Genomic DNA, 26,666 nt, shown 5'->3' on the forward strand with positions numbered 1-26,666 from the left:
TTAATTTGGTCTTTCACTCTTTCATGTCATGTTACGAACAAACTTTTATATAAGGCGGTCTTACAGAAAAGACCACCTTGATGTCATATAAGTTAAGTAATGAAATCAATTAGTTAAACACTGAAACTAATTAGTTAAGCACTGAAACCAATTAGTTAAACAATGAAATTAATTAGTAAAGCACTAGAACCAATTAGTTATGCAATAAAACCAATTAATTAAGCAACTAAAGTGATCTTTTCGATAAGGCGATCTTACATAAAAATTACCGCATGTTACGTCAAATGGGATGTAAATAAAACGGTTCTGTTATCTTCCTTTGACATAGGTCACATAGTCGTGTAGTGTTAGCTTGAATTGTAATATTAATCCGAGGTCAGACATCTCAAGAGTAGATTTAATCCGATAAAAGATATAATTCCTCCATTTTTTAAGCGAATCATATTGACTTTTATTCACATTATTATTAACTAAATTCATTGCCATAGTATATAACACCATCCGTTATATACAAGTTTTTGTTGTATGAGTAAGGTCAAAGAAGTATGAAATGATGATAGTGTAAAAATTGCAAAATACTAAACGCATGTAACATATTATTTTTGTTCTGGTGCATTATAAATTATAAATGGGGGAGGGAAATTAGAACTTAAATGTGACTATAGGTAGGTATGCGTCGGGCCACAATGAGCGGCTGATCCGGCAGGAAAGTGTTCCAACATGTACGACACGAGCTTGTCATGGCATGAAAGACACACTGATGGGTCATAGATGATGCACACATCATTTTAGGAAATTGTCACGAGCACGACGTGTGCATTCACACGAACAGTATGAGCTTGTCATGGCACAAAAGACACACCGATGTGTCATAGAGACTCATAGATCATACACACATAATTTTAGGAATTTGTTACGAGCACGACATGTGCATTCGCTCGTCTGTTCACCTTTTATATCCAATTAACTAAAAATATCCCTATTAGTTAAATAGAGGATCTGTTAGCGCGACACGACACTTTTTTCTAAGCTTGTTCTAGACACAACTCGTTAGACACGAGAAGCACGAACATAATAAATGGCGGTTAACCTACACAACCCAACCAAACTTTACGTGTGACACATCATATACAATAAATACATTCTACATTAAATGTTAGTTATAGGTTTTCAACCTATTACCTCTCATTTGTTAATAACACCTTTTAACCACTATGCCACAACTCATTTGGTTGTTCTTATACGTTCAAAATTTTATTAAAGCAATATAGTTAGAGAGTGATCTAAATAATTTCCTAATAATCTTGCACAAAAATTAGTTATTAATTTTCCGAGTTACTAATCCTTATATGATAAAATGTATTAAAGTATACTCAAAACAAGTTATATATATATAATAATCTAATTGATTCATTTTTATACTATCTGGGAAATCGCACGGGGCACTAACTAGTTTCCCCCTTATATTATACTCCCTCCGTCTCTTTTTGTTCTTTACGTTTCCTTTTTGAGTGTTTCAAAATGTTCTTTACATTTCCTTTTATATTATCACATAAATGATTTAATATTCTATCAAAATTTATACCCAATTATTATATTAACCAATTAAATCAATTGAGTCATTTAATCCTTCACATTTTTTCGAAGAGACATTAACTTTTTTCTCATTTTTCCAATATCAGAATTTTGATAAGAGTGAAAACATTATAAATAAACGTAATTTTCCTCGTTTACAAGAAAAATCTCAATGTACATTAATTAGTCATTAAAAAGCGTGCAAAATATCAAACTTAAAAAACAAAAAGAAACGGAGGGAGTAGTATCATACGAGTACTCTGGATATGACAATGAGTCCATGTCCATTGATGATTACTTGTTGAAATCAAATATGCCATTTTTGGTTCACCAAGTTTTAGGCCACACGCCTAAAACTCAAAAGTTTAAAGTTCCCTTGCTTTAAGTGAAAGTAGGCTCTAATTATTATATTAATTAAAAAATAAAAATTCGATTGTCAAAATCATCTTCCAAATTCCCATTGTTATATAGAGTGGGGGTAGGAGGACAACGAAAAGAGAGTCAACGAGAAGTTTAACAATCTCAGCCCAACATTTGTTCATTTTGTGTAGTACAACAAAGTTTTGTACTACTACTACTCTGCCAGTACAGGAAAAATAATGTCTCTAAAGTGTCAGAAATTTCCCAGTTTTTAATTCGTCACATTTCTATAAATTCCCAATCTTGCCTCTTTTCTTCAATTCATCTAAATTTCTCTGCTCATTTTCTTGTCAATTCTTTCCATTTCTGTTTCATTTTGGTTTTTGATCAAAGAACAAAAATACCCATTTGATGATTTGGGGCTTTTGTTGGCTTTGTTGCAAATTGATTGAATAATCCAGATACCCATTTGCTTGCATTCGTACTTATGCTGAAGAATTTCATGATTTTATTGGAGCAATTATAATTGAGGGTTTGTCGTCACAGAATCTGAATTATTGTTTTTTGGGTGGCAAAAAGCTAACAGTGTTTGAGTGAGGTAAGATCTCTTGGCATTTTTCTTTCTTTACTCTATATTTTTTTTTTAAAAAGTTGTGGCCTTTGGTACGGAAATGATTTCGGTACGAGACACAGTTTTCCGTGCTCTATTATAAAATTAAACATTTGGGGGTGTCAAAATCATTTTCCGTGGGTGATACCCAGGTCCGAGAAGTTGGGATTAAATCTCGTCTACATCAGTCTAGATGCACCAATCAATGATTAATGACTAATAATTTTAATTAATTGCAGGAAATGGGGAGTGATGGTGAAGTGAGAGAGATGGAGAGAGAAGATTATGAGGAGCAGAACAGGGTGCAAGATGAAATAAAGAGAGTGCCACCATGGCAAAAACAGATTACTATAAGAGGAATAATTGCCAGTATACTAATTGGGGTAATTTACAGTGTGATAGTGATGAAACTGAATCTGACAACAGGTCTTGTTCCTAATCTGAATGTATCAGCTGCTCTTCTTGCATTTGTTCTTCTTAGAAGTTGGACTAGTTTGCTTCACAAACTTGGGATTTCAACCACTCCTTTTACTAGACAGGAGAACACTGTTGTTCAAACTTGTGCTGTTGCTTGCTACAGTATTTCTGTTGGAGGTTAGATAACTTCTTCTCCTTTCTTTAATGATGTAAAGTTTTTCGAATTGTGTGATTTTGTTGTAAGGTTGCGTATCTATGTTATTCGGACTCTTCATTTCATGTTGAAAAACGGTATTGTGGTTTTGTATGTTTGACAATGTGTGTGATGCACTTCATGTATTGTGTTTGGAATAAAAACATGCATGCAAAATTAAGATGAACGAGTCTGACACATGGGCACGTACCTGTATACCAAATATGATACTACCTTGATGAGTTCGAGTAATGTTGTGCATATGTCTCTAGGCCACGGTGATGGGTTTCGTGGTGGGTGATAGACATTGGCGGAGCTAATGTTCAAGATGCGAAATGACCCCACTTGAATGTAGATATTTGGAAAATTTTGCTATAAAATTAGAAAATTTGTAGTTTTTCTTATACAATTTTGGCCATTTGCACCCACTAAAAGGGAGATTTTATTTTTGCACCCACTACTATGTTACTCTGGATCCACCACTGGTGACTAGTTTGATTGGACAAAGTTTATCTTACTAGCTATGGTGAATCTATTATCAAATTACTTCCAGTAGACAAGGGTTTGAATCAGTTTCAATTCGACAAAACTAATCGTATTTGTGACGAGTCTATTAACCAATTGTATCAAGTGTACAAAACCTTAAGGCTTAGGTTTGTTAAGTTTGAACAGTTCTGTTTGCTGTTATGTTATGTGAATATGTGATATTTTAGCTGGTTTACTTCTGCATAAACAGTAACATGATTTATCTTACATGTTAAAAATTACAGGCGGGTTTGGATCATATCTATTGGGTCTGAATAAGAACACATATGAGCAAGTCGGGGTTGATACAGAGGGAAATTACCCGAATAGCTATAAGGAGCCTCGAATTGGTTGGATGACCGGATTTCTTTTCGTTAGCAGTTTTGTAGGGTTGCTGGCTTTGGTTCCATTAAGAAAGGTTTGTTTTGTTTATCATCCTTTTTTTTAATATGTCATGAAAAATACTGTAAGAAAAGAGCTTCTGCATAAAGTGTGTGAATGTGTGATCAACAGAAGAATTTCTTATCAAGATAAAAGGATATGCAACCACAATGTGACCTTTGAACATTCCCTATGATTAGCTAATATTTAGGGTTTATTAATCTGTGAATATTCTCTTGTTAACTTCGATTCTCCGCCTTACGTCTGGTTTTGATTTGAGCATACTGATGTGGGGTTAAATTCCCACTATCAGATATGGTTACTTTTATAGCATTCATGGCCCCTTAGTTCCTATTGAAAGGGAATGAAGAATAATACTTTTTGTACCCATTTGGCCATATCATATCATGTGGACAATTGGAATTTGTTTCTTTTTCTCCTTTTCCTGTTAACCGTATTCGTTCACCATGAAGGTGCTGGCTCATTCCTGCTTGTATGGTTGTACAAAAAAGATCACGCGTTGGTGGTTAAAATACTTTAATATCCTTGGTTAAGACCTTAAGTTCTACCTTAATAGCGGTCTTAACATTTTCTCCTTTTGACTTGCTAATTTCTCAGTGACTAATGTTATGTGCAAGTTAATGTATCAAAGATCATCATTCAAAAGATTATCAAGAAATAATTTTTGGCAAAGCTTTTTCAGATACTTATTCGTAAATAAATGGTTAAAAGAGGTTCAAAATTCTGTGGATGAATTGTTCGTATTGTCCTTTAGTGTGGATTCTTAAGATGGTGAGCTATGACTTTCAAGAAGTTTGGGCTTCCTTCGTGTCCTAACTGTAGCCGGTAGCTTCCAAAGGTCGCTATAAGATACTAAGATAGGCACTTCTGCGCCTTCTGTTTCGAGATGAACATTATGAGAAATAAAATATTGAATTGAGAAGTTGCATATTTTTCTGTGAAAAATTATGTAACATTTTGCAGTGTATATCATACTCCTAAACGTTTAGTAATTTTGATCTACAGATCATGATAATAGACTACAAGCTAAGTTACCCGAGTGGAACTGCAACAGCAGTTCTGATAAATGGTTTTCACACCCCTAAAGGAGACAAGATAGCCAAGTAAGCTGATTTGATGCAAGTATAAATTCAACTTTCTTGCAATAAACTGCTGGAAACCAATGTTAATCACTATATGAATTTTATTGCAGGAAACAAGTTCGTGGTTTTGTGAAATATTTCTCTCTCAGTTTCGTATGGGGTTTCTTTCAGTGGTTCTATACTGGTGGAGATCAATGTGGCTTCTCTCAGTTTCCAACATTTGGGTTGAAAGCGTGGAAAAACTCGTGAGTAGTTCATTCTGTTTTATGTCAGTTTTAACTATACTGATTCATCCATCATAATTGTAACTATATGAATCGATTTTGCAGATTTTACTTTGATTTTAGTATGACCTATATTGGAGCCGGTATGATATGTTCTCATCTAGTAAACCTGTCACTGCTTCTCGGTGCTGTTCTTTCGTGGGGAGTAATGTGGCCACTTATCGGGGACCTTAAAGGAAAATGGTTCCTGTCGTCACTGCCAGAAAGTAGCATGAAGAGTCTGAATGGATACAAGGTATGTACTGAATTTGAGGTTCTGATTTTCATGATCCAGAACAATCTGCCATGGAAATTGATGGAAATTCTGATATCTACTGTACTTGTTGTTATTTTGCAGGTTTTCATCTCCATTTCCCTGATCCTAGGAGACGGGCTCTACAATTTTCTCAAGATACTATTCTTCACCATCCGGAGCATCCACATGCGTTTGAAGGGAAAAAACCTCAACTCGTGTAAGTGAGATATTCAAACTTAATAATTATGTAATTCATGTCAAATTATTGATCTGTTTTGCGTTTTGGTACTTTGATGAAGAAACCTAGCAACTCTGTACAAACACACTTGTGAACCGACCTAGACTGTGCCTGTGGTTTCGATGGTTTCGATTCATTCTGGGTGGTAGTTGTAGTAAGGAGCCTAAGAGCAACTTAAGTGGTTAAAAAAGGGACTTGTTCACAAAAAATAAAAACATGTGAGCATGTAGCCAACCATTGGTATATCGATGACATAAGCAGCTATTAAAATCTTGTAGCTATTTTGAGTATGTAGCTCAAGAAAAAAGAGAGTAGAAAAGGTAAAATAAATAAAATTGTATATTAAGTGAAATATCATAAGGAGCTACAAAGTATTGTAACCAACCAATGGGAAACTTTGTAGCTTAAAAACATTGTAGCTAGAAATTTGATGTGGCAAATTTAGCTACATCGTGTATCTAACCATTGGAGTTTCTCTAACACTTGACTTTGTATGTATCAGGTCCAAATGACCAAAAACGTTCACTTGATGATCTTCAAAGGAACGAGTTCTTCATGAGAGAAAGAATTCCCATATGGCTTGCATGTTCCGGCTACACATTCTTCTCCATAATCTCAATCATCATAATCCCTAAAATGTTCCCCGAGTTGAAATGGTACTATGTTGTTGCGGCCTACATATTAGCCCCTTCACTCAGCTTTTGCAATGCCTATGGAGCCGGTTTAACAGACATGAACATGGCCTACAATTACGGAAAAGTAGCCCTTTTCGTGCTTTCTGCTTTAGCAGGTAAAGATTCCGGTGTAGTTGCAGGGCTCGTAGGCTGTGGTCTGATCAAATCCATAGTTTCCATATCATCTGATCTGATGCATGATTTCAAGACGGGCCACCTGACCCTCACCTCCCCTCGGTCAATGCTTCTTAGCCAAGCAATCGGGACAGCAGTTGGGTGTGTGGTGGCCCCACTCACGTTCTTCCTCTTTTACAAGGCGTTTGACGTTGGCAACCCCGATGGGGAGTACAAAGCTCCCTACGCCCTCATATACCGGAACATGGCCATTCTCGGAGTACAAGGCTTTTCAGCTTTACCTCAACACTGCTTACAGTTATGTTATGCATTTTTCGGGTTTGCTGTTGTGGCTAACTTGGTGAGGGATTTTTCTCCTAAAAAGATTGGGAAGTGGGTCCCACTTCCGATGGCAATGGCCGTGCCTTTCCTAGTAGGGGCTTATTTTGCCATCGACATGTGTGTGGGTAGCTTGGTGGTGTTTGTGTGGCATAGGTTAAACAGTCAGAAAGCGAGTTTGATGGTTCCTGCAGTTGCTTCAGGACTGATATGTGGAGACGGGTTATGGATTCTTCCGTCATCAATACTTGCCTTGGCGAAGCTTAAGCCTCCTATGTGTATGACCTTTCAATCCTCTTAGGTAACATTTTGCTGCTAATATGGAAGTTCAATTTTGGAAAAATTTTGCACTAAAGAGAATTACAAGTAACAAGACAGAATCCGAATCTGTAAATACGATACAGGTTACATAGAAGCGAAAACATAAACACATACAACAGTGGTGTGATAATATTGATCTAACCATCTCAGTTTGGGCTAGGTGGTGTAAATATACATATATGTATGAAGCAATTGGTAATGTTCAAATCTCATAGTTTAGTTGCTTATTAGCTTTCCATGGTAGTCTGCAGAAGTGCAGATGCTATACTAATAGTTTATTTAGAATATATTTTCATTTTTAGGGATTAAATTGTACAGCACTATGCATTCAATATTTGAAATAAGATAACTTCATAGTGTAGCTTACCCTTTGAATAAATATTAATTATTATCGGCTACTAAACAAGTCGTTATTGCTTTAGAATTTTTCTTAGTTGACATTTCACCTGACTATTCTCAATTCATAAAGTTTATTGCATAACTCTCACATGTACATTTGCATATCCAACTTACATTACTAATAGGAGTAAAGATGAACATGAGTATTATAGTTAAACGGTTAAATGTCAACTCTTCATTTTTTTTCCGAGTAAAAGTCAACTCATTTTAAGGTCAGCTTTTCGTCTTAGTCATTGCCTATAAATTATTAAAATAGTATTTTATCTTTTGAAAATAGTAATCTATCATGGTAGATTCACAGATCACGTGCATTGTACGGGGTTAAAAACTACGTGCAGAGACCTTGTCTCGAAACGTGTAGGATGCACATACTAAAAAAGGAAGATCAAAAAGCCCGTTAGTATGAACTATGAAGTACTTTGTACTGTTTGCTATGGCAGTAGCAGAAAAATGCCAGTAAAGTACCAAAAGTTTCCAGATTGCTTATAATGACAGTTCATATCATCATACTTCTATTCTTGTAAAGTTAGAAATCCCAAATCACAGCTAATTTCATCCCACGCTCTGCTCATTTCCAGAATCAGATTTCAGATTTCTTCCAATTTTATTAAGCAGAAAACAGAAAGACCCTTTTGATAATTTGGGGTTTCTGCAGATTTTAAAGAACTTTATTGCAATTGACTGAAAATAGAGAGATACCCACTTGGGCGATTTTGATTTTGTCCCCTTTTTACTTTCCATGATATTGGTGGTGGAGCAATAATTGAGGGTTTGGCTTTGCTATCGTCACAGATTCTCCTTTCCTTTATGTGGTAAAAAGCAAATGCTATTGGGAGTGAGGTAAGATCTCTTGGCATTTTTCTTCTTTCTTTTTGATGTAGACATGATTCGTTCTGAGGTCTTGGGTTCCACCTCGAGACTTTAACCGACTAAACTAGTTGACATTGGTAGTTAATTCAGATTTTACTAGTTTTACTTTCAAGGTTAATCTCTAATTAAATTACTGTATTCAATAATTTGGAGTTAGTAGCAAAGATTTTGAGCAAGTGATCACTTAAATTAATTACAGGCTATGAGGAGTGATGTTGAACTGAGGGAGATTGGAAGAGAAGATTTTGAGGAGGAAGACAAGGTGCAAGATGAAATAAAGAGGGTGCCACCATGGCAAAAACAGATTACTATAAGAGGAATAATTGCCAGTATATTAATTGGGGTGATTTACAGTGTTATAGTGATGAAGCTCTGTCTTACAACTGGTCTTGTTCCTAATCTTAATGTGTCAGCTGCTCTTCTGGCTTTTGTGTTCCTTCGAACATGGACGAGTTTTCTTCAGAAACTCGGGATTGTAACGGTTCCTTTCACTAGACAAGAGAATACCATTGTTCAAACCTGTGCAGTTGCTTGTTACAGCATTGCTGTTGGAGGTCAGATTATCCTATCTTCCTAGATTTTGTTATAGTTGTTATTATGTCTAATATCTGAACTTGTATTATTTTATTGTGAAGCTAACTAGCTTGTTTATATTCAAACAAGTCTTAAGTTTATCAACGCGTACTCTTTCTTTCACCTCAAATACCGGAATTGGATGTTTTACACTTTGACATTGGTATGAGACTATGAATGTTTGGCACTTTATATGCAGAACTTTCATAAGATTACAAGAGTCTGACATCTAGACACATGAGTACATGTTTAAGACACTAATGACAGAATCTGAGTAACATAGTGTGTACAAATGGATCCTTGTAAAACTTGTTGATGATAGAATTCCAGATGGGTAGTAGAGACACCAGCACTAGTGATGAATCTATTAGCCAACTGCTTACAGTGCGCTGAGACACTATTTTGTTTTAGTTGAAAGCTTGAAACAGTTTTCGTTCAATACAGAGCTACTTATTAGTGGTGTACTGGTGTATCCATTAGTCAACTGCATTTAGTGGACTATATGCTGGGATGTGATGCTTTAACTGGTTTACTAGTGCACAAACTGTAACATTTTGTATTATGTTACGTGTTTATAGGTGGGTTCGGATCGTACCTTTTGGGTCTGAATAGGAAGACATATGAGCAAGCTGGGGTTGATACACAGGGAAATGCTCCCATTAGCTTCAAGGAACCTGGAGTTGGTTGGATGACTGGATTTCTTTTTGTTAGCAGTTTTGTTGGGTTGCTGGCTTTGGTTCCACTTAGAAAGGTAGGTCTATTTATTCTCCTTCTTCATTTATGTGTGCAAGAACTTATGTTTAAAGTGTATTGTAAAAAAAAATAGAATCTACGGTCAAGATAAGAATACAGTGCAACACACTCGCAGACCACAGTGTCACCTCAGAGCATTTTCTGCATAGCCAATAAAGTCACGGTATCACCTTAATTTTCTGATTGCCTTACATTTTCCACCTTATATTTGGTTGCTTTTGGAGTTTTGGGCATATGATGTGGGGTTAAATTCTCACTATTGGCCTTCTGGCCTTCTTGTCCCTTTTAGTTGTTATTGAAAGAGAATGAAGAATGAAAATTATTTGTTGGTATCCATGACATGTGGTTGGTGATGAAAAGGAGATTTCTTCTTTCTTCTAACCCTCCTGATTCTTCTTGTCCTGTTAACTATATCAGTTTCATTAGGCCTCGCCTGGATTAAGGTTAGTGGTTTAGGGGGGAATCTTTACCAGGGGACCAATTTAGGGGGTAATTTTTCTTTTGAGCTGGGTTTGGCATCTCAAGGTGATAATTACCAGACTACTTTTTGCTTCTACCGCTGTGTTTGGTATCAAGTTATTTATCCCAGTTCATGCTTATTAAACTAATTCCTACCATGGTCAGTTGATTTTCTCATGTACCTTAGGTTTGACATTTCTCGGTGACTAATGTTCTTTGCAAAGTAATGTTTCAGAGGACATAATTGAAAGATCGTTGTTCCAGTAAGGGATTTAGGGGCTGATCCGATTCTCTTTGATTGACGTGTTAACTGTAGTATGCACAGCAAAAAGGATTAACTAGCCTCGGGGTGATTCAAGGATCCTCTTTCCGATGCTTAAGTCAATTAATGTTGATTGGTCTCTAATAAATGGATCACGTACCTTTTAGCAATAAATGAGGATCCATATAAATACGCGGGCGATCCATACGGGATGATAGTCTATGATCCGTAGGATAATGACCCGTTCCCTTAGAGCTGAATGGCATATCTTCCCTATTAAGACAATTGGGCTTAATAGGATGCAAAGGCGGACTGGGCCTCGTTATCCTTGGGTGCCCTTTCTAGCCATCTTTGAGTAAAGGGTGTCCTACCGGTAAAGCATCCCGTACAACTAGCCACCTCAGAGTGATCTCAGTTATTTTGATGGTTGCGGCTGATCTAAAGAAAGACCTCCGTACATTGTCTTGAACAATTTTCAGTAAAGCTTACACTTGAATGACTGAATGGTGTTAAATCATAAGTCATTAATATATGATATAAGAATATTAAAAGTATCTGAACAGAGCATTTTCAAGTTGTCTTGTGTTAATGTGGTGGGTTTTATGACTTCAGAGATAATATATCACAGTATAACAAAATGTCACATACCATGCTCTTGAATTTGATCCCTAGATAATGATAATAGACTACAAGCTCCGTTATCCAAGTGGAACTGCCACAGCAAATCTAATCAATGGTTTCCACACCTCTAGAGGAGAAAACGAACCCAGGTAAGCCAAATTCTTATATATATATATATAAACTCACCTTTCTGACAATAAGCTGCTAGAGACCAATATATGTGGGTTTATGGAAATGTTGCAGGGTGGAAGTTCATGGCTTTGTGAAATGTCTCCTCATCAGTTTCCTATGGAGCTTCTTCCAGTGGTCCTATTCTGGTGGAAACCAATATGGCTTTCCACAGTTTCCAAAATTTGGATTAAAAGCATGGGAAAACTCGCAAGTATTTATCCTTTTTTTTATGTCACTTTCAACTCTACCTTGTTATCCATCACAATTTTAATTATATGAATTAAAGTTTTGCAGATTTTATTTCGATTTCAATATGACCTACATTGGAGCAGGGATGATAAGTTCTCACCTAGTTAATTTGTCATTGCTTCTTGGTGCTGTTCTTTCCTGGGGAGTAATGTGGCCACTCATTGGGGACATGAAAGGGAAATGGTTCCCTTCTTCATTGCCAGAAAGCAGCATGAAGAGTCTAAATGGATACAAGGTATATGTACAGAATAAGCGCTTCTGGTTTTCGTGATTCACAGCAGTCCTACAAACTACTGCTACATCATTGCCTTAATGTTAATGAAAATTCTGATTCTTGCTGCATGTTTTGATACATTTTTGTAGGTTTTCATTTCTATTGCCCTTATTCTAGGTGATGGGCTCTATAATTTCTTCAAGACGCTGTTCTTCATCATCCGAAGCATTCATGATCGCTTGAAGGACAAAAAACTGAGCTCATGTAAGTAAGATACTAAACCTACCAATTTATGACACTAACTGTTCTTTATGTTTTGGTGGTTTATAATAAGGATTACTATCCTAACAACTCTATTTCAAAAGAAAACGGATAAAGTTTCATGATTTGAACCAACCTACACCCTGCTTGTGGTTTGGATTCATTTTGGGTGGTGAATGGTGATTGATGTAGGCTCCATTTGGTAGGGTGTAAAATGTTTTTGTGGAAAATAATTTTCCCCTTTTCAATCAGTTTACGTTGTTTGGTTTGACAAGGGATGAAAAATAATTTTCCATAACTCCCTCAAAGGTGGAAAAACATTTTCTATTTGAAAGGGAGGGAAACCACTTTTCCACCTTTCCTCCTCACCTCCCTCTCCCTTCTTCTCCTCAGTCTTCACCATCTTTTCCCATTTTCTTTTAAGGAATCAAACAAAGGAAAACTAGTTGGAAATTGTGTTTTTCCATGGAAAATCCTTTTACACTGAAAACGTTTTACACCAAACCAACCAAACGCAACTGTATTAAGGCATCTGACACTTGACTCTGTGTATACCAGGTCCAGATAGCAAAAAACAGGCACTAGATGATCTTGTAAGAAATGAGGTCTTCATGAGAGAAGGAATTCCCATTTGGCTAGCATGTTTCGGCTACACATTCTTCTCCATAATCTCCATCGTCGTGATCCCAAAAGTGTTTCCCGAGCTGAAATGGTACTATGTAGTTGTTGCCTACATGCTAGCACCTTCCCTCAGCTTTTGCAATGCCTATGGCACTGGTTTAACAGACATAAACATGGCCTACAATTACGGAAAAGTAGCCCTCTTCGTGCTTTCTGCTGTAGCAGGTAAAGATTCTGGTGCAGTCGTGGGGCTCGTGGGCTGTGGTCTAATCAAGTCAATTGTATCCATCTCCTCTGATCTGATGCATGATTTCAAGACCGGCCACCTAACCCTCACTTCCCCTCGGTCAATGCTTCTTAGCCAGGCTATTGGAACTGCAGTCGGGTGTGTGGTGGCCCCACTCACGTTCTTCCTCTTTTACAATGCCTTCGATGTTGGTAACCCTGATGGAGAGTACAAGGCTCCCTACGCCCTCATCTACCGAAACATGGCTATTCTCGGTGTGCAGGGCTTTTCTGCTTTACCTCAACACTGCCTGCAGCTGTGTTACGCATTTTTCGGGTTTGCTGTCGTGGCTAACCTGGTGAGGGACACCTCTCCTAAAAAGATCGGGAAGTGGGTCCCACTTCCGATGGCAATGGCTGTTCCTTTCCTTGTAGGGGGCTATTTTGCCATTGACATGTGTGTGGGGAGCTTGGTGGTGTTTGCCTGGCACAGGTTAAATAGCCAGAAAGCAAGTTTAATGGTTCCTGTAGTTGCTTCAGGACTGATATGTGGAGATGGATTGTGGATTCTTCCTTCATCGATTCTTGCCTTGGTAAAGCGTAACCCTTCTATCCGATGATGGTTGAAGGCTTGAAGCAGGCGCAGCCATGGAGGGTATAAGCTGTTAAAAAGGGTAAGTTTGAAGAGGTTTATGTTGTATTACTGCGACATGGAAGTTTTGCACTAAGGAGTATGAAAATTACAAAGTTATTATGATTCAAAAGCCAAGTCAGTCAATTATAGCATTATACCAATTTCATAGAACTGGGAAAACAAAATACATGTAACAGTGGTATGATAGGAGTCACAGGATTGACATATTGATCATGTTTGAATCCCAGATAAGCTGATATTAAAGCCTTCCTTTGTTTTCAGCTGATATGTGAATTATAGGAATTAAATTATTGCTCCCTCCGTTCTTATTATAGGAATTAAACTATTATAGGAATTAAATTATTGCTCCCTCCGTTCTTATTGCAACAGTTTGACTTTTACATTATTTCAACTTAAATTACTACTCCGTATTTCGTACTAGATTTGCATTGGATTGCTATTCTCCATAGGCAAATATAAGTATGTTCAATCGGTTCAACTAAGCCTGTATATTTTATTGCTCACTCGCTCCATTCAAAAGTTTCGATTAAGAATTAAAAATAGTTTTGGTTGTACTTTGAGTATTGACGTATTGTCCAAACTTTTGGGCCCAATATTTTTGCATTTACGTAACCTTACATCCATCAAGATGGATGTAGATTGTGTTGATGTCGCGTGTCTTGGTCTGGATGTACTTATCCTATGCTAAGTCCACTAGTGACATACTAACATATAGTGTTGAAAATTTGGACCAACACACATGTCATACCTAAACTTAATTTCACTCAATTTAACGTGCTTGGACATGTCATGTTGTCCTTTTTCAAAAATAATGCAGTGAAAGCACTCCCTTGTGTCCATATCGTGTTGTGCTTTTTCCATGTCATCACATGTTTTTTTCATGTTTGGTTGTGCAATAGTTGTTGTTACTAGATTTATTGAGCAATATATCGGGCCGGTCATGCCGCCATCTTTATACATGAGTGCATGAGTAATATAAGAGCATGAACAATGACAAACAACAACCTTTGTTGCTTTATTTTGCCGCACCAACTTCTCAAAATAAGCTACAACATTTCACAAGCATATGCTACGACATCCTTGACTTTGGTGAATCTCACATGTCAACTCCATGAAATTATTTGGGACGACTTGAAATTTATAAAGCTTGTAGTTATACGAATACATCTCATACACTTTTTAAATTTTTTTTTTTTGAGGGGGAACTCTAACTTTTATTTAATTGCAAGCAGTGGCGGATTTAGTGTATGGGAAGTGGGGTCACGTGACCCCACTTGGCCAAAAATATTTCCATAATTTTAGTTAACTTTCGACTAATTCATATTAAAAAGTACCTAATTTAGTTAATTTTTTCAGTAATTTTGTAATAATGACCTCACTTAGTACAATTTCTAGATCCGCCACTGATTGCAAGCTATCCCTTCTATACCACCTTTGCTCATGCTCTAAAGGATAAAGCATAAAAAATTTAAATTAATTTTGCATCGAAATTCAAAATATCTGAGTTATCTGAATCCTAGAATTATGAAGAGAAAAAAAAACCTTTTTTTCTCAATTACGAAAAAAAAAGGAAAATCATTCAAGAAAGCCAGTTTTTTGGAACACAGCATTTCGCACTGCGGTCAAATCCCTACCCTTCAGAGTTCTTCCAGCACCTTCCATCACCGAAAACGACGTCGCCTTATGCGACCTGGCAACAATCTCATGCGGAGGCACCATTTCTTCATCATCATCATCATCATCATCCACGTCAGCATCTTCATCAAACCGGCCCAGCCCAACGAAAGGCCTATTCTTAGCATAACCAGGCCCGGTGGGCCACACGGGAACATTCACAGGAGCCGACTGATGAAACTTCTTCCCGTAATAATAACCCGCTAACCCATGCCCATCACTCCGGGTCAAAGATGACGAAATCATTGAAACAGGGGATGACGTCGTTTTGCGCTGGATTGAGGTTGGGCTTTGAGGTTCAGTGACGGAGAGTACGGAGGAGAGTCCGGTGCTGGAGGAGGTAGAAATGGCGGGGATTCCGGCGGTTGTGCTTGTGGTGGTGGTTTTTTCAGGGGAGGAGGAGGAAGACCAAACGACGTCGCACTCGTCAAATTCCTCCTCTTCTCTTTCTTCTTCTGAGTACTTCGGAAATTCGCGGGTGGGTGGAATGAATGAGGTGGTCAGAAAACGAGAGGATTTCTGTACCATTTTTTCCCTGGGTGGCGGTTTTGACGGCGGAGATGGTGGTGGTTTTGGGTTGCGGAAAATGAGAACGACTGCAAAAAAAAATCTGGGGATTGGGAAGGTAACGGAATATTGTATGAGGTGGGAAAAGAGAACAAGTAGGACTGTAGGAGTAGAATAGTAGTGTTGCGCTTGCGAGAGTGAGAGTGTGGAGAGATTGAGCTGCAAATTGGGGGAAATCGAATTTAGGCCACACGTCGTTTGATGCGAAGCTTCTAATATGTGTTGGATTTTCTTTTTTTTTATATTTCCGCATCTTAGATTCCTAATGGATTTTTATTTTATTTTTATTACGCGCATGAGTCACAAGAACAATGTGTGGATGAATAATAGATACATTGTGTTATCTTTTGGTTGGCAATTGGTTAATATAACTTCGTACATTTACTCTTATTTAATGTAGATTATAACAAAATAATCCCCGTGTGGTTTGAACTAATGACTCCATTTTTTTTTCTTTTTTTTGATAAATAATGACTCCATATTCATATGGTTTAAAATTTTGTTATCTAGCTACTCCCTCTGTATTTATTTAAGGGATACACTTGTTTTTTCCGACCGTATTTATTTAAGAGATACACTTGCCATTTTTAGTAACTTATCTACCCCACCATCTAATTAAATAATCTATCTACACCTCATCCTCACCCCCATCCCCTAAAATGACATGGTCCCCACTTGTTTTACTTATTAAAATATCTACCCATCCCCACTTGTTTTATTACTTTGTTTCATTCAATTCTTTTTCTTAATGCTCGTGCCCAACCAAGTGTATCTTTAAATAAATACGGAGGGAGTATAATGTTTGATTGTTGGGTTTTATACAAGTACCTCGTAGATATTACTCCGTACAAATGTTTTATATTTAACTTTTGTCTACTCAGATTCGATGAGAATCTTAAAACAATGCTACATGCAAAGCGTATAGTCGTACTTTAAAACTTTATCATTTCTTAATTTTATTCACATTTCTCGTTTTCTTACGTTAACAAATGTAAGAATCTACTAGATGTTAAAGAATAATAATATCATTTTAAAATCATATCACACATGACTCTTTTATTAATGAATTACAATACTTTTCTACGAGTTTTTTTATATATATAAATACTCTGTAGTATTTTCAACAATAATAAAAAGAACATTTTACTTGACTATTGTAGACCTGCCACTTATTATACATCCACAAGGCCCACATCCTATTGGGAGACTGGATTAGCCCATTATTATGATTGGGCTGAAAGGTCCAAGCACAAGGACAACCTTTGGATAGTGCAGTAGTGCACAAGGAAAGCCTTCAAGTTTATATTACCAAAATAGAGCAAGTGTTTGTCAAATCATGAAAAGATCGGGGATAGTCTTTAAGTTAGGTAAATGATAAATCCAAGAAAGAATTCACTTCTTCGAAGGAAATCAACTTTGAAAAATTGTGAATTTTCTTGGACGAAGTAAAAAATTTCTTGGATTTGTCACCTCCATTCAAATTAGGTTGAGAAATTCCTAAGCAGTATTTGATATATACAAAGTTTTATTTCTAAATTTGTAAACAATTGTAAAGTTTTTAATTAAAAAGAGCAACATTATTGTAAATACTGCATTTGTTCCCATCTAAAACTCCGTCAGCAACTTAAACACGAAATTACTTAAACAACTCCTATTTTGTGTGACTTATATATATACACCAACTTATATATATTAAACTAGTGTGTGGCTCGGGCGATGCCCCGATTGCTACATTGAATAGTTAAAATTTTAGATTTTTCTTGAGCAAAATATTTGATAAGATACATGTATAGCATTAAGTGAAAGCATTCATCAAGTTCATCAACTACACAAACGCACTAAGTCATTTATCATGAGAAATAATTTTTCAATTGCATCATCTTACAATTTATGATTTGTTTTCTAGTGGAAATAAGTGATTTAAAATTAACAAACACCAAATTAGACATATGCAGTCATGGAAGGCATTTATGTAGTTGATGCTTATCAGACTTATGACATCATGTTTATTCATGGTTGTCCTAATTCTTTAATTATTATTTTTTTCCAAAATAGTCAATAGAAAATAAAAAGTCACATAAAAGTTTAGTTGTTGTAAACTTCATATTAACATTCATTTATAAATTAATGTGAAGAGATATACCACAAATGGTTGTTGGTTAAGATGGTAATGAGAGTTATTCTCCACACTTGAGGTCAGGAGTTCAAACCTCATTGTACGTATTGATTTTTGGCTGTCCATGATATGACATATCATTTGGTGAGTGGATGATGTGGCGCAAAGGGAAGAGTACTATGTGCCACATGGACATTTTTCTCAACGCCTTTTAATATATTAGTATAGATATGTACATGGGAAGCTCTTCAATGTTTTCCTTACATGTTTTGAACTCCTATAACCAAATTCACTAACACGTGATCGGGAAAAGAGGGGAAGTAAACTTCTTTTCTAAAGTTCAATAATAAATAAATAAATAAATAAATAAATTAGTTGCGAAGTCATAACTCATGAGCCAAAAAAGAAAAATAGATAGCCTACCTTAAATATGGAATTGTCTTGTGTGCAAATTATTTTATTCACCTGCGAGCATAGTCCTAATTTGATCATGATTTTTGAACAAATACGTATGATTTTTGAACGAACATTATAAATTTTTGAAAATGTAAAGTACAAAAGAATCTTCCATAAAACATACGGATTTTTCATGAAATACCCCCGAATTTTGGCGTAATTCACCAAATGCCCCTCGACTTTCAGAAATTCACCAAATGCCCCTCACAAATGACTTAATACCCAAAATACCCTTACTAATGATGCGCCGTTAGTCCTCCGTTAACCTAATTTTCAAATTCACCAAATACCCCTATTTTAATACTTATTTCACCAAATACCCTTATTCAGAAACTTAATTCACCAAATACCAATAACTTAAAATTACTCATTTTGATGCTCAACGGCTAGTTTTTGTGTTTGAAAATTAGCCGTTGCTTATTGTTTGCTTATAAATACTCTTTTTCTGACGGTTTATTGTAGTTTTCCTATTATTTTGTTAATTTCATATCATTTTTGTCATGAGTTTTCTTTCAAAATCATCATCCACACCCAATGAGTCCACATATGTAAGAGTCCCAAATAAATTTTGTTATCATGGGAGAAAATTTGACATCCGAATATCTGATACAACACTCAATCTGAAGCTCCGGTACAACACTAAAACATAAAACACTCCTAAAAACACCTCAAAACGTCGCAACTCTTCAAGAAAATAGCTACTTCTTTTGTACCTTATTCTTTATGTGACCAATTAATTATATTTACCATGCAATCGGAAGGTATTTCTTTTTCAATATGGGAAATATCTTTAACATATGCAAACAGATTAAAAATAAAGCTCTTATTAATTTTATTCTAACGCATATGTTCCAGCTACCTCGGCTTCTATTGCTTCCATGCCACATATTTAACGTTAACTCCCTTTTGTCTCCTGTCTCTACTGCCTCCAAACATCTTTCTTCAATCTCCTAACTTTCTCTCAACCTTACAGTCGAGGCATAAAGGTTTTCCCACTTTTCTTTTGAGCTAGGTCCTATTGACATGGTCAGATTTATGGACAAATGTCTATTTTTGGATTTGAGGGAACAAGAAAAAAAAAATGAAACTAAGGTATGTTCCAAAGCTCATGAACCAGTGAAAAAACATGAATCTTGGCACAAAGATTTGCCTCCAAACTCAAGATTTTCACATCATGAATCCAAGTTGAAATCGAGGTTGTGATAAAAATGTATGTGTTATTGAACTTGATTTCTTAGTTTCTTTACCATTCGGACAATAAGAAAATTAAGGTGTTAGCTTTAGATTGAATTACTTCAGCTTCACTTACATAAGATCCCTTTGAAAATGGGGTTTTTTGGCCTTTTGCTCAGCTAAAGTGCATTGTCTTTACTGGATGAGGCCTGAACTTATTGGATCATAATTGAAACTTACTGAGTGTTGTATCGGAGCCTCAGATGAAAATTTCCTCCCATAATATTAGAAATTGTTTGGGACTCTTACATATGTGGATTCATGGGTGTGGATGATGATTTTGAAAGAAAACTCATGACAAAAATGATATGAAATTAACAAAACAATAGAAAAACTACAATAAATAGTCAGAAAAGGGGTTTTTATAAGCAAACAATAAGCAACGGCTAATTTTCAAACATAAAAACTAGCCGCTGAGCATCAAAATGGGTAATTTTAAGTTATGTGTATTTGGTGAATTAAGTTTCAGAATAGGGGTATTATATGAAATAAGTTATAAAATAGGGGTATTTGGTGAATTTAAAAATTAGGCTAACGGAGGACTAACGGCGCGTCATTAGTAAGGGTATTTTGGGTATTAAGTCATTTGTGAGGGGCATTTGGTGAATTTCTGAAAGTCGAGGGGCATTTGGTGAATTACGCCATAATTCGGGGGTATTTCATGAAAAATCCGTAAAACATATGAATAACTATTACGTAGGGATGTCAATGGGGCGTGGCGGGGCGGATGCGGATGTAGGTCCCTTCATCTCCATCCCCACCTAAAATTTTCATCCCCATCCCCGCCACATCACCTATGGCGGGTACAAAATTCATCCCCATCCCCGCCCCAACGGGTATAAATTAAAATCCATCCCCGCCTCACCACCCAACTGGATATCCATCTCCTTCTTATCCCCGCCCCATACCTGCCTCAATATCCGCCCCAATACCCACCTAATTATTCTTATTTACCAAACATTTTCCATATATACGGAGTAATGAAAGTTAACTTTAGAAGAAAAAAAATACCTTATGGCTAAAGTAACATATATAATCGAAAAAATACCTGTCATAACAAAAAAATCCAATCAAGAAACTTAAAAATCTCACCCAAATTCATATTATCACCTAGACATGCAAATAAATCCGCACTCACCTCATCACCCATGGCGGGGATGGGGCGGGGCGGGTGGGGATGGAGATGGGGCGGGTTCAACACAAAATCCACACCCGCCCCATCACCCATGACGGGTATGACTTTTATACCCATCCCCGCCCCATCACCCGCCAAACCTACCTCCATCCCCGCCTACTTGGGGCGGATGCGGGGCGAGTCTCCCACGAAACCCGCCCCACTGACATCCCTAGTCTTGACCTTGAGACTCACTCACACGAACATTAATAACGATTATTCATATGTACTTACAAATTTCCTTCGTCCTTTTAATAGATCCCTAGCTCCTTTGTTTTTTTCTTCTTTACGTTTTTCAATATGTTATGTTGATTATTAATATCTCTAATCTTACTAATATTTTTAAACATAATGTTTTACATACCATGATACCACGTGTGATCTCTTTAACGTTTTATATTAAACTATCATTTATGTTCATTATTTTCACTTCTCCTTGATCAGATATTATTTTCCCTTTAAAATTAATTTTATTTGTTTCAAATTCTAATTTGAATTTCAATAGCCATCATATATTATTATTTAAAATGTCCGTATCCTCGCATATATTATAATCAATATAACCGAATTTTAAATTAAGAAACTCATGCATCGCACAGAATAAAAACTAGATGCATGTAAGTAAACAATATAATTGTTAGATATAACGAAATATTTTTTGAGACGAATCTAATAAGATTTTACGAAATTAAATCTTTTTGCATATTTAAGCATCTATTCCCTCCGTTCCAAAATTATTGTCCTGCTTTCCTAAACGAGCGTCCCAAAATTATAGTCCTATTTCCAAATTTGAACATGAAATATCTCCCATGTTACCCTCACTTGAGACCACAAAACAAAAAGAAAATGTACTTAATTCCTTTTTACATGTACTATATTCTACTTTTTCAACATCAATGTACTATATTTCAATTTCCCATACACTATATTCCACTTTTCTTAAAATTCGTGTTTTTAGTTAAACAGGACGATAATTTTGGGACGGAGGGAGTACTACACTTTTTAAATACATACTCCGTACTAGTAGGTCGAAAAGGATATGAAAGTACTCCGCCCTTGAATAATGTTAGAAGTCAATAGGGATAATTGATGAGTATGATTCTTTGCCATTTTTGCATAAAAACGGTGATTTATTACTTTCCCTATTTTTATTTTTTCAATACTTTTCAGTTTTTTTTATTTTTTAGGGCAGTATACTTTTCAGTTTTCAGCAATAAAGATCTGGCAATATCGTGCGAACCAAAAAGTCTCTGGTCTTGTGTGCACCACGAAATTTCTCTGCATATCCGGGTCAATATTTCTGCCCAATAAAAATATTAGCCATTTTCTCCCAATTCCCATACTTTTATTTTTTGAAATAACTCATTGACTGATTTCCCATACTTTAAATCCCACCATAATATTGGGCATGTGTAAAGTTGGTTGGTAAGGTAGTAGTAACAGCTAACCCTCTTTCTCTCTCCTTCTCTTTCTCTCTGTTCTACTCTTGTAAGTAACGAAGGATCTTTGCTTGATCTGGGTTCAAGATTCAATTTTTTTAGTTTAATTTTCTTTCTTAAAGTAATTAAACATCTGGGTTTGTGTTTAATTGGTTAAATTTTTCTGGGTTTTCTCTAATTTGCTTGAAATTTTTGATTTTAGGATCAGAAGGAGAGGTTAAAAATGGCTTCAGATGGTAAAGTTCACACCTTTGAGGAAGTTTCAAAGCACAACAGCACCAAGGATTGCTGGTTGATTATCTCCGGAAAGGTCAGATCTCAATTCTAATTTGTTCTCCTACTTTGATTAATTGAATTTTCTTGTATTTAGCTCTGAATTGTCGTTCTAATTTGATTCTTTTTGGGTGTCTGAGTTATGATTCGATGTTTTCCTTTCTTACGTATACTAGTTTAGGATGTCAGGACAAGTTGTGGAATTTCTAAAAATTGGTTATGGTTTATGATTGGATTTCCATATATGCTGTTTAATAAATTAATTGATAGGGAGTTGATTGAATTTGCTAAAAGGGTTTTGTGGAATCATGTCATGTCAATAATTATGAGGGGTTTGGACAATGTGACAATTGTTTCCGGATGGAGGGAGTATACTAATTGCTTTATTTTGAATTGATTGAAATTTGAAAATGTCAAATGATTGAGAAGATTAGGGTCTTGTATAAGGACTCACATCAATCACATGCACTTGCTACTTTGTTTTTGAAGGAAATAGGAATGAAGTTTGTAAGAAACTTGGACCATTTTTGTGATGCATTCTTGTCTAACTTTCAAACTCAACCTCAAAATCATGTATTAGAGGGCTAGAGGGGTAATGTAGAAGAAAGTAGCTAAAACGCCTGAGATTCGATAGACACGACTCACGTGTCTTCTCTACCAGTTCTGTCTTTGGAACTGTGTTTAGTCTCGAACATTCTTAATATTTGGATCTGTGTTTAGTCTCGAACATTCTTTATATTTTGGATCTGTGTTTAGTCTCAAACATTCTTAATTAGATAATGTATCTTGCTTGGCCATTGGCAACAATTAAAAACGACCCCCCGCTATGGATCCTGTTAATTGGCAAATATAGTTGGTCAGTGAACACTATTAGTTGAGAATAGACCAACACTTGAACAATTTCCAAAGTCAAATGTTATTCAAGAGGTTGTGTTTCTTCATGACCTTTATCTTTTTTTCTTTTTTTTTATGCAATTTCATGACCTTTATCAAGTCCATCTCAATTTGGTTTTTGGAAACTAATTTGTACCTATGTATTTAACATTCAATCACCAATATTTTGTGTTGAACCATTGTGCATACATGACAGAACCTTAGATTCACCCAAATTTACCTCATTTTGTGTTTTCTGCATCCTACTCTATGTATTTACCTCATTTTGTGTTTTCTGCATCCTACTCTATGTATTTACCTCATTGAAACTTTAGTGCACTCCTGTTGTTTCACTGTTACAGCCTTATTGTTATTCAGACGTCAGACGTGCACTTCTTCCGGAGCACAAGAGCATTGCTCTTCTATTATTTGTTCTGTTGCTTGACTTACTTCCTGTTTCAAATAATATGCTTGTATGCTGAACTGTATTGACATACTCACATTACTTATGCTGCATCTAAATTTTACCACTCCTGTCCAATTTTAACAGTTTCATACTTAACTGCATCGGGATGTCTGTAAATGCTCATATATCCTAAAAAAAACGATGGTTTATGATCGTACTTTCCATGATTCCCCTACTTAGTTTGAGTATGAGGAGAGTGTCAGAATGGACCAATTAGTATATGGGGTCTTTGAGTATTATTTTAACATATCCTTACCCCATGATTTCATAAAGAGTTATTGGGAAATTGATGACAGTTTACTGATTGATGTATACAGGTCTATGATGTAACTGCATTCATGGAAGACCATCCTGGTGGCGATGAAGTTCTTCTATCTGCAACTGGTGCGTTGCACTCCATACATCTTATTTTTGCAATTCACACTAGTAACTTTGGTCTCGTTCGGTATCGTTTTTTGTTTCCAGTTTTCTGTTTTTTACAAAACTAAAAACCAAAATATGAAAACTACAAAAAGTAGTTTCCAGTTTTTTGTTGTCATTTTTCAAAATCAAAATGATTATTACAAGTATGACTATTTTTAGTTCATGATTCACTAAATCATATGCCTTTTAAAACCAAAAACCGGCAGTGATACCGAACGAGCCCTTAGTAATCATGTGCTTTAACTTCTTAACACGTATTGTTTTTACAGGCAAAGACGCAACAAACGATTTTGAAGATGTGGGACACAGTGATTCCGCCAGAGAGATGATGGACAAATACTACGTCGGAGAAATCGATGTATCAACCGTCCCGCTAAAGCGCTCATATGTTCCACCACAGCAAGCCAATTACAATCATGACAAGACCCCTGAGTTTATCATCAAGATCTTACAGTTCCTGGTACCCCTTATCATCTTAGGGTTGGCTTTCGCCGTGCGACACTATACCAAGAAGGAGGATTAGAGATTTTTCCAGTCTTCCAAATCTAGGCAATCTAGGCATATATCAGTTAGCTATTCAGAACTCAGAAGTCCTTTATAAGTGATTATTTCAGCCTTGTTTGTTCCATTGTGTCTGAAAGTTCTGTTCTAGGTTCTATCATGCTATATTGATTGTGGTTTGGATTTCGCAAGGTTACTGTTGTGCTGCTTATTTTGATAATTCTATTTGGAAAACCTTTTGTTAAGAATTTTTAATGTTGTATTCATGCTTTGTAGTATAATTTTATTTTTCAGGTAAGTTTATCAGTTTGTTGGCTTTTTTTGTCAAGCTTCTCAGCTTAATATGCTTATTCTGAGAAGTGGAAATAGAGTTTAGTAGAGGATCTTCATAGAATCTTCACATTTTCTTGTCTCACTATTCTCTTCTTTGTTTTTCCTGCTCTTGATTTGTTTCTCATTAGTTTCTTAAAGAACGAACACTCAACTTCTATTTTTTTTGGTAAGGCTCAACTTCTTAATTGATATTGGTTAAATTTGCATAGATAATACTCCCTCCGTCCCTAATTAGTTGTTACACTTAACTTTACACAAATCTTTAGGTGATAAGTGGTTGTTTGGTTATTAATTGTTATTTTATTAAAAAAAGTAGATGCTTTGTAAGGAGTTAATTGAATGAGAAAGGGTGTGGAGACAAAAAAAATTTAGTGGAAAGAGAGAGAATATAATAATTGTGGGGTCGCTCCTAATTTAGAAGTTAACAACTAATCTTGGACAGACGAAAAAAAAGAGTGTAACAAGTAATCTGGGACGGAGGGAGTAAAGATTTTACAAAATACACCTGATTTGGGCCATTGGGCCTTAGAGACCCTTAGAAAGCATACAACCCAACTGAAATACTAAGTACTAAAAGCTGTGAAAGTAGTACGTTCGGAGATAGAGTTGAAGCTAGGACGACATACATTGTGAGGCTTCTACAAGGCAAGTGATTCTTTCACGGATAAATTCACTCCTTCTAAGGAAATCACTTTGAGAATTTGATGATTTCATTGGAAGAATCACCTTTCTTCCTTCAAAAACCTGTGATTATGATTTATGGATAATAAGAAAAGAAGTGGAAGAATCAAAGCAACACGAGCTAGTTAGAAGCAACCGGTGAAAATTTTCACAAGCGATATGAGTCACTAAGGAATCTTGTCTCCCTCGTTCTTTTTTTTTTTTTTTGGTGAAAATGAGTTACTTGATTACTTAAACATTAAAGTGCACATACATAACAAGTTTTCAGCTAACTCCACTCCTTGTGGAGGTCAAAATACAGGCACATATCGCCCAATTACTTTGAAGCAAACATGTCTCCCTCGTTCTTGTTATCAAGAATTAGCCACTTTGACAGGTTCCGGCTTCAAGTTTCAATCAAGATTCAAGAGAATACTACTATTAGAACCAAGTGCTAAAAACCTATAACGTCTCACCATCAAAATTAAACTTACTAATGTTTTCAACAAAAATTAAACTTACTAATGTTTTCAACAAAAAGAGATTTTTACAACATACTATATCATAACATTCATTCCCTCAAACATTTGTTAGCTCCAAGTCTAAGAGCCTCTCCGATGTGAAACTTTCGGAGCAAAACCTAGGGCATCAACCGCCATGCAGATAACAAAAAAGCAAAACCAGTCTCATTCGAAGATTTAGACAAAGGTGCTATTGAGAGGTTTGAACGTGTACTTGACACCATAAGTAGCGTTAGCCATGAAACGTCTAATAGA

At 36.0% G+C, this 26,666-nt stretch overlaps 4 protein-coding genes across 7 annotated transcripts; 3 read left to right on the top strand and 1 right to left on the bottom strand.

Moving 5' to 3' along the window:
• The first annotated feature begins 1,951 nt into the window (after positions 1-1,951).
• LOC110783173 (metal-nicotianamine transporter YSL3-like) lies at positions 1,952-7,793 on the top strand. Its single transcript, XM_021987485.2, has 8 exons — positions 1,952-2,533; positions 2,785-3,139; positions 3,926-4,098; positions 5,088-5,185; positions 5,275-5,409; positions 5,494-5,683; positions 5,786-5,900; positions 6,424-7,793. Exons 2-8 carry the CDS (start codon positions 2,788-2,790, stop codon positions 7,347-7,349), a joined length of 1,989 nt encoding a protein of 662 aa, XP_021843177.2. The 5' UTR covers positions 1,952-2,533; positions 2,785-2,787; the 3' UTR covers positions 7,350-7,793.
• On the top strand, positions 7,210-13,998 carry LOC110783174 (metal-nicotianamine transporter YSL3-like). 3 transcript variants are annotated; one of them, XM_021987490.2, is made up of 9 exons: positions 7,259-7,349; positions 8,561-8,608; positions 8,838-9,192; positions 9,790-9,962; positions 11,358-11,455; positions 11,550-11,688; positions 11,764-11,961; positions 12,090-12,204; positions 12,760-13,998. In XM_021987490.2, exons 3-9 carry the CDS (start codon positions 8,841-8,843, stop codon positions 13,665-13,667), a joined length of 1,983 nt encoding a protein of 660 aa, XP_021843182.1. In that variant the 5' UTR covers positions 7,259-7,349; positions 8,561-8,608; positions 8,838-8,840; the 3' UTR covers positions 13,668-13,998. The 3 variants fall into 3 exon arrangements, with proteins under 3 accessions (XP_021843183.1, XP_021843182.1, XP_021843184.1); XM_021987492.2 differs by having other exon boundaries at positions 11,550-11,684; positions 11,772-11,961; XM_021987491.2 differs by lacking the exon at positions 8,561-8,608 and having other exon boundaries at positions 7,210-7,349.
• A 1,279-nt stretch (positions 13,999-15,277) lies between these two features.
• Positions 15,278-15,904, bottom strand: LOC130468987 (protein S40-7-like). The gene has a single exon (XM_056838029.1). The coding sequence runs from the start codon at positions 15,902-15,904 to the stop codon at positions 15,278-15,280; it is 627 nt and encodes a 208-aa protein (XP_056694007.1).
• Positions 15,905-22,184: 6,280 nt separating this feature from the next.
• Positions 22,185-25,145, top strand: LOC110783175 (cytochrome b5). 2 transcript variants are annotated; one of them, XM_021987494.2, is made up of 4 exons: positions 22,185-22,352; positions 22,564-22,671; positions 24,291-24,357; positions 24,666-25,145. In XM_021987494.2, exons 2-4 carry the CDS (start codon positions 22,585-22,587, stop codon positions 24,917-24,919), a joined length of 408 nt encoding a protein of 135 aa, XP_021843186.1. In that variant the 5' UTR covers positions 22,185-22,352; positions 22,564-22,584; the 3' UTR covers positions 24,920-25,145. The 2 variants fall into 2 exon arrangements, with proteins under 2 accessions (XP_021843186.1, XP_021843185.1); XM_021987493.2 differs by having other exon boundaries at positions 22,187-22,410.
• The last annotated feature ends 1,521 nt before the right edge of the window (positions 25,146-26,666 follow it).

Source organism: Spinacia oleracea, chromosome 3 (assembly GCF_020520425.1).
Source record: "Spinacia oleracea cultivar Varoflay chromosome 3, BTI_SOV_V1, whole genome shotgun sequence".
Classification (NCBI taxonomy): Eukaryota; Viridiplantae; Streptophyta; class Magnoliopsida; order Caryophyllales; family Amaranthaceae; genus Spinacia; species Spinacia oleracea.

Coding starts and splice junctions, on each gene's coding strand:
- LOC110783173 (XM_021987485.2), top strand. CDS start 2,788: ATGGGGAGTGATGGTGAAGTGAGAGAGATGGAGAGAGAAGATTATGAG. Junction 5,186..5,274: donor AAAGGAGACAAGATAGCCAA/GTAAGCTGATTT, acceptor ATTTTATTGCAG/GAAACAAGTTCGTGGTTTTG. Junction 5,684..5,785: donor AGAGTCTGAATGGATACAAG/GTATGTACTGAA, acceptor GTTATTTTGCAG/GTTTTCATCTCCATTTCCCT.
- LOC110783174 (XM_021987491.2), top strand. CDS start 8,841: ATGAGGAGTGATGTTGAACTGAGGGAGATTGGAAGAGAAGATTTTGAG. Junction 9,963..11,357: donor CTTTGGTTCCACTTAGAAAG/GTAGGTCTATTT, acceptor TTTGATCCCTAG/ATAATGATAATAGACTACAA. Junction 11,689..11,763: donor AAGCATGGGAAAACTCGCAA/GTATTTATCCTT, acceptor TATGAATTAAAG/TTTTGCAGATTTTATTTCGA.
- LOC130468987 (XM_056838029.1), bottom strand. CDS start 15,904: ATGGTACAGAAATCCTCTCGTTTTCTGACCACCTCATTCATTCCACCC.
- LOC110783175 (XM_021987494.2), top strand. CDS start 22,585: ATGGCTTCAGATGGTAAAGTTCACACCTTTGAGGAAGTTTCAAAGCAC. Junction 22,672..24,290: donor GGTTGATTATCTCCGGAAAG/GTCAGATCTCAA, acceptor TGATGTATACAG/GTCTATGATGTAACTGCATT. Junction 24,358..24,665: donor AGTTCTTCTATCTGCAACTG/GTGCGTTGCACT, acceptor TTGTTTTTACAG/GCAAAGACGCAACAAACGAT.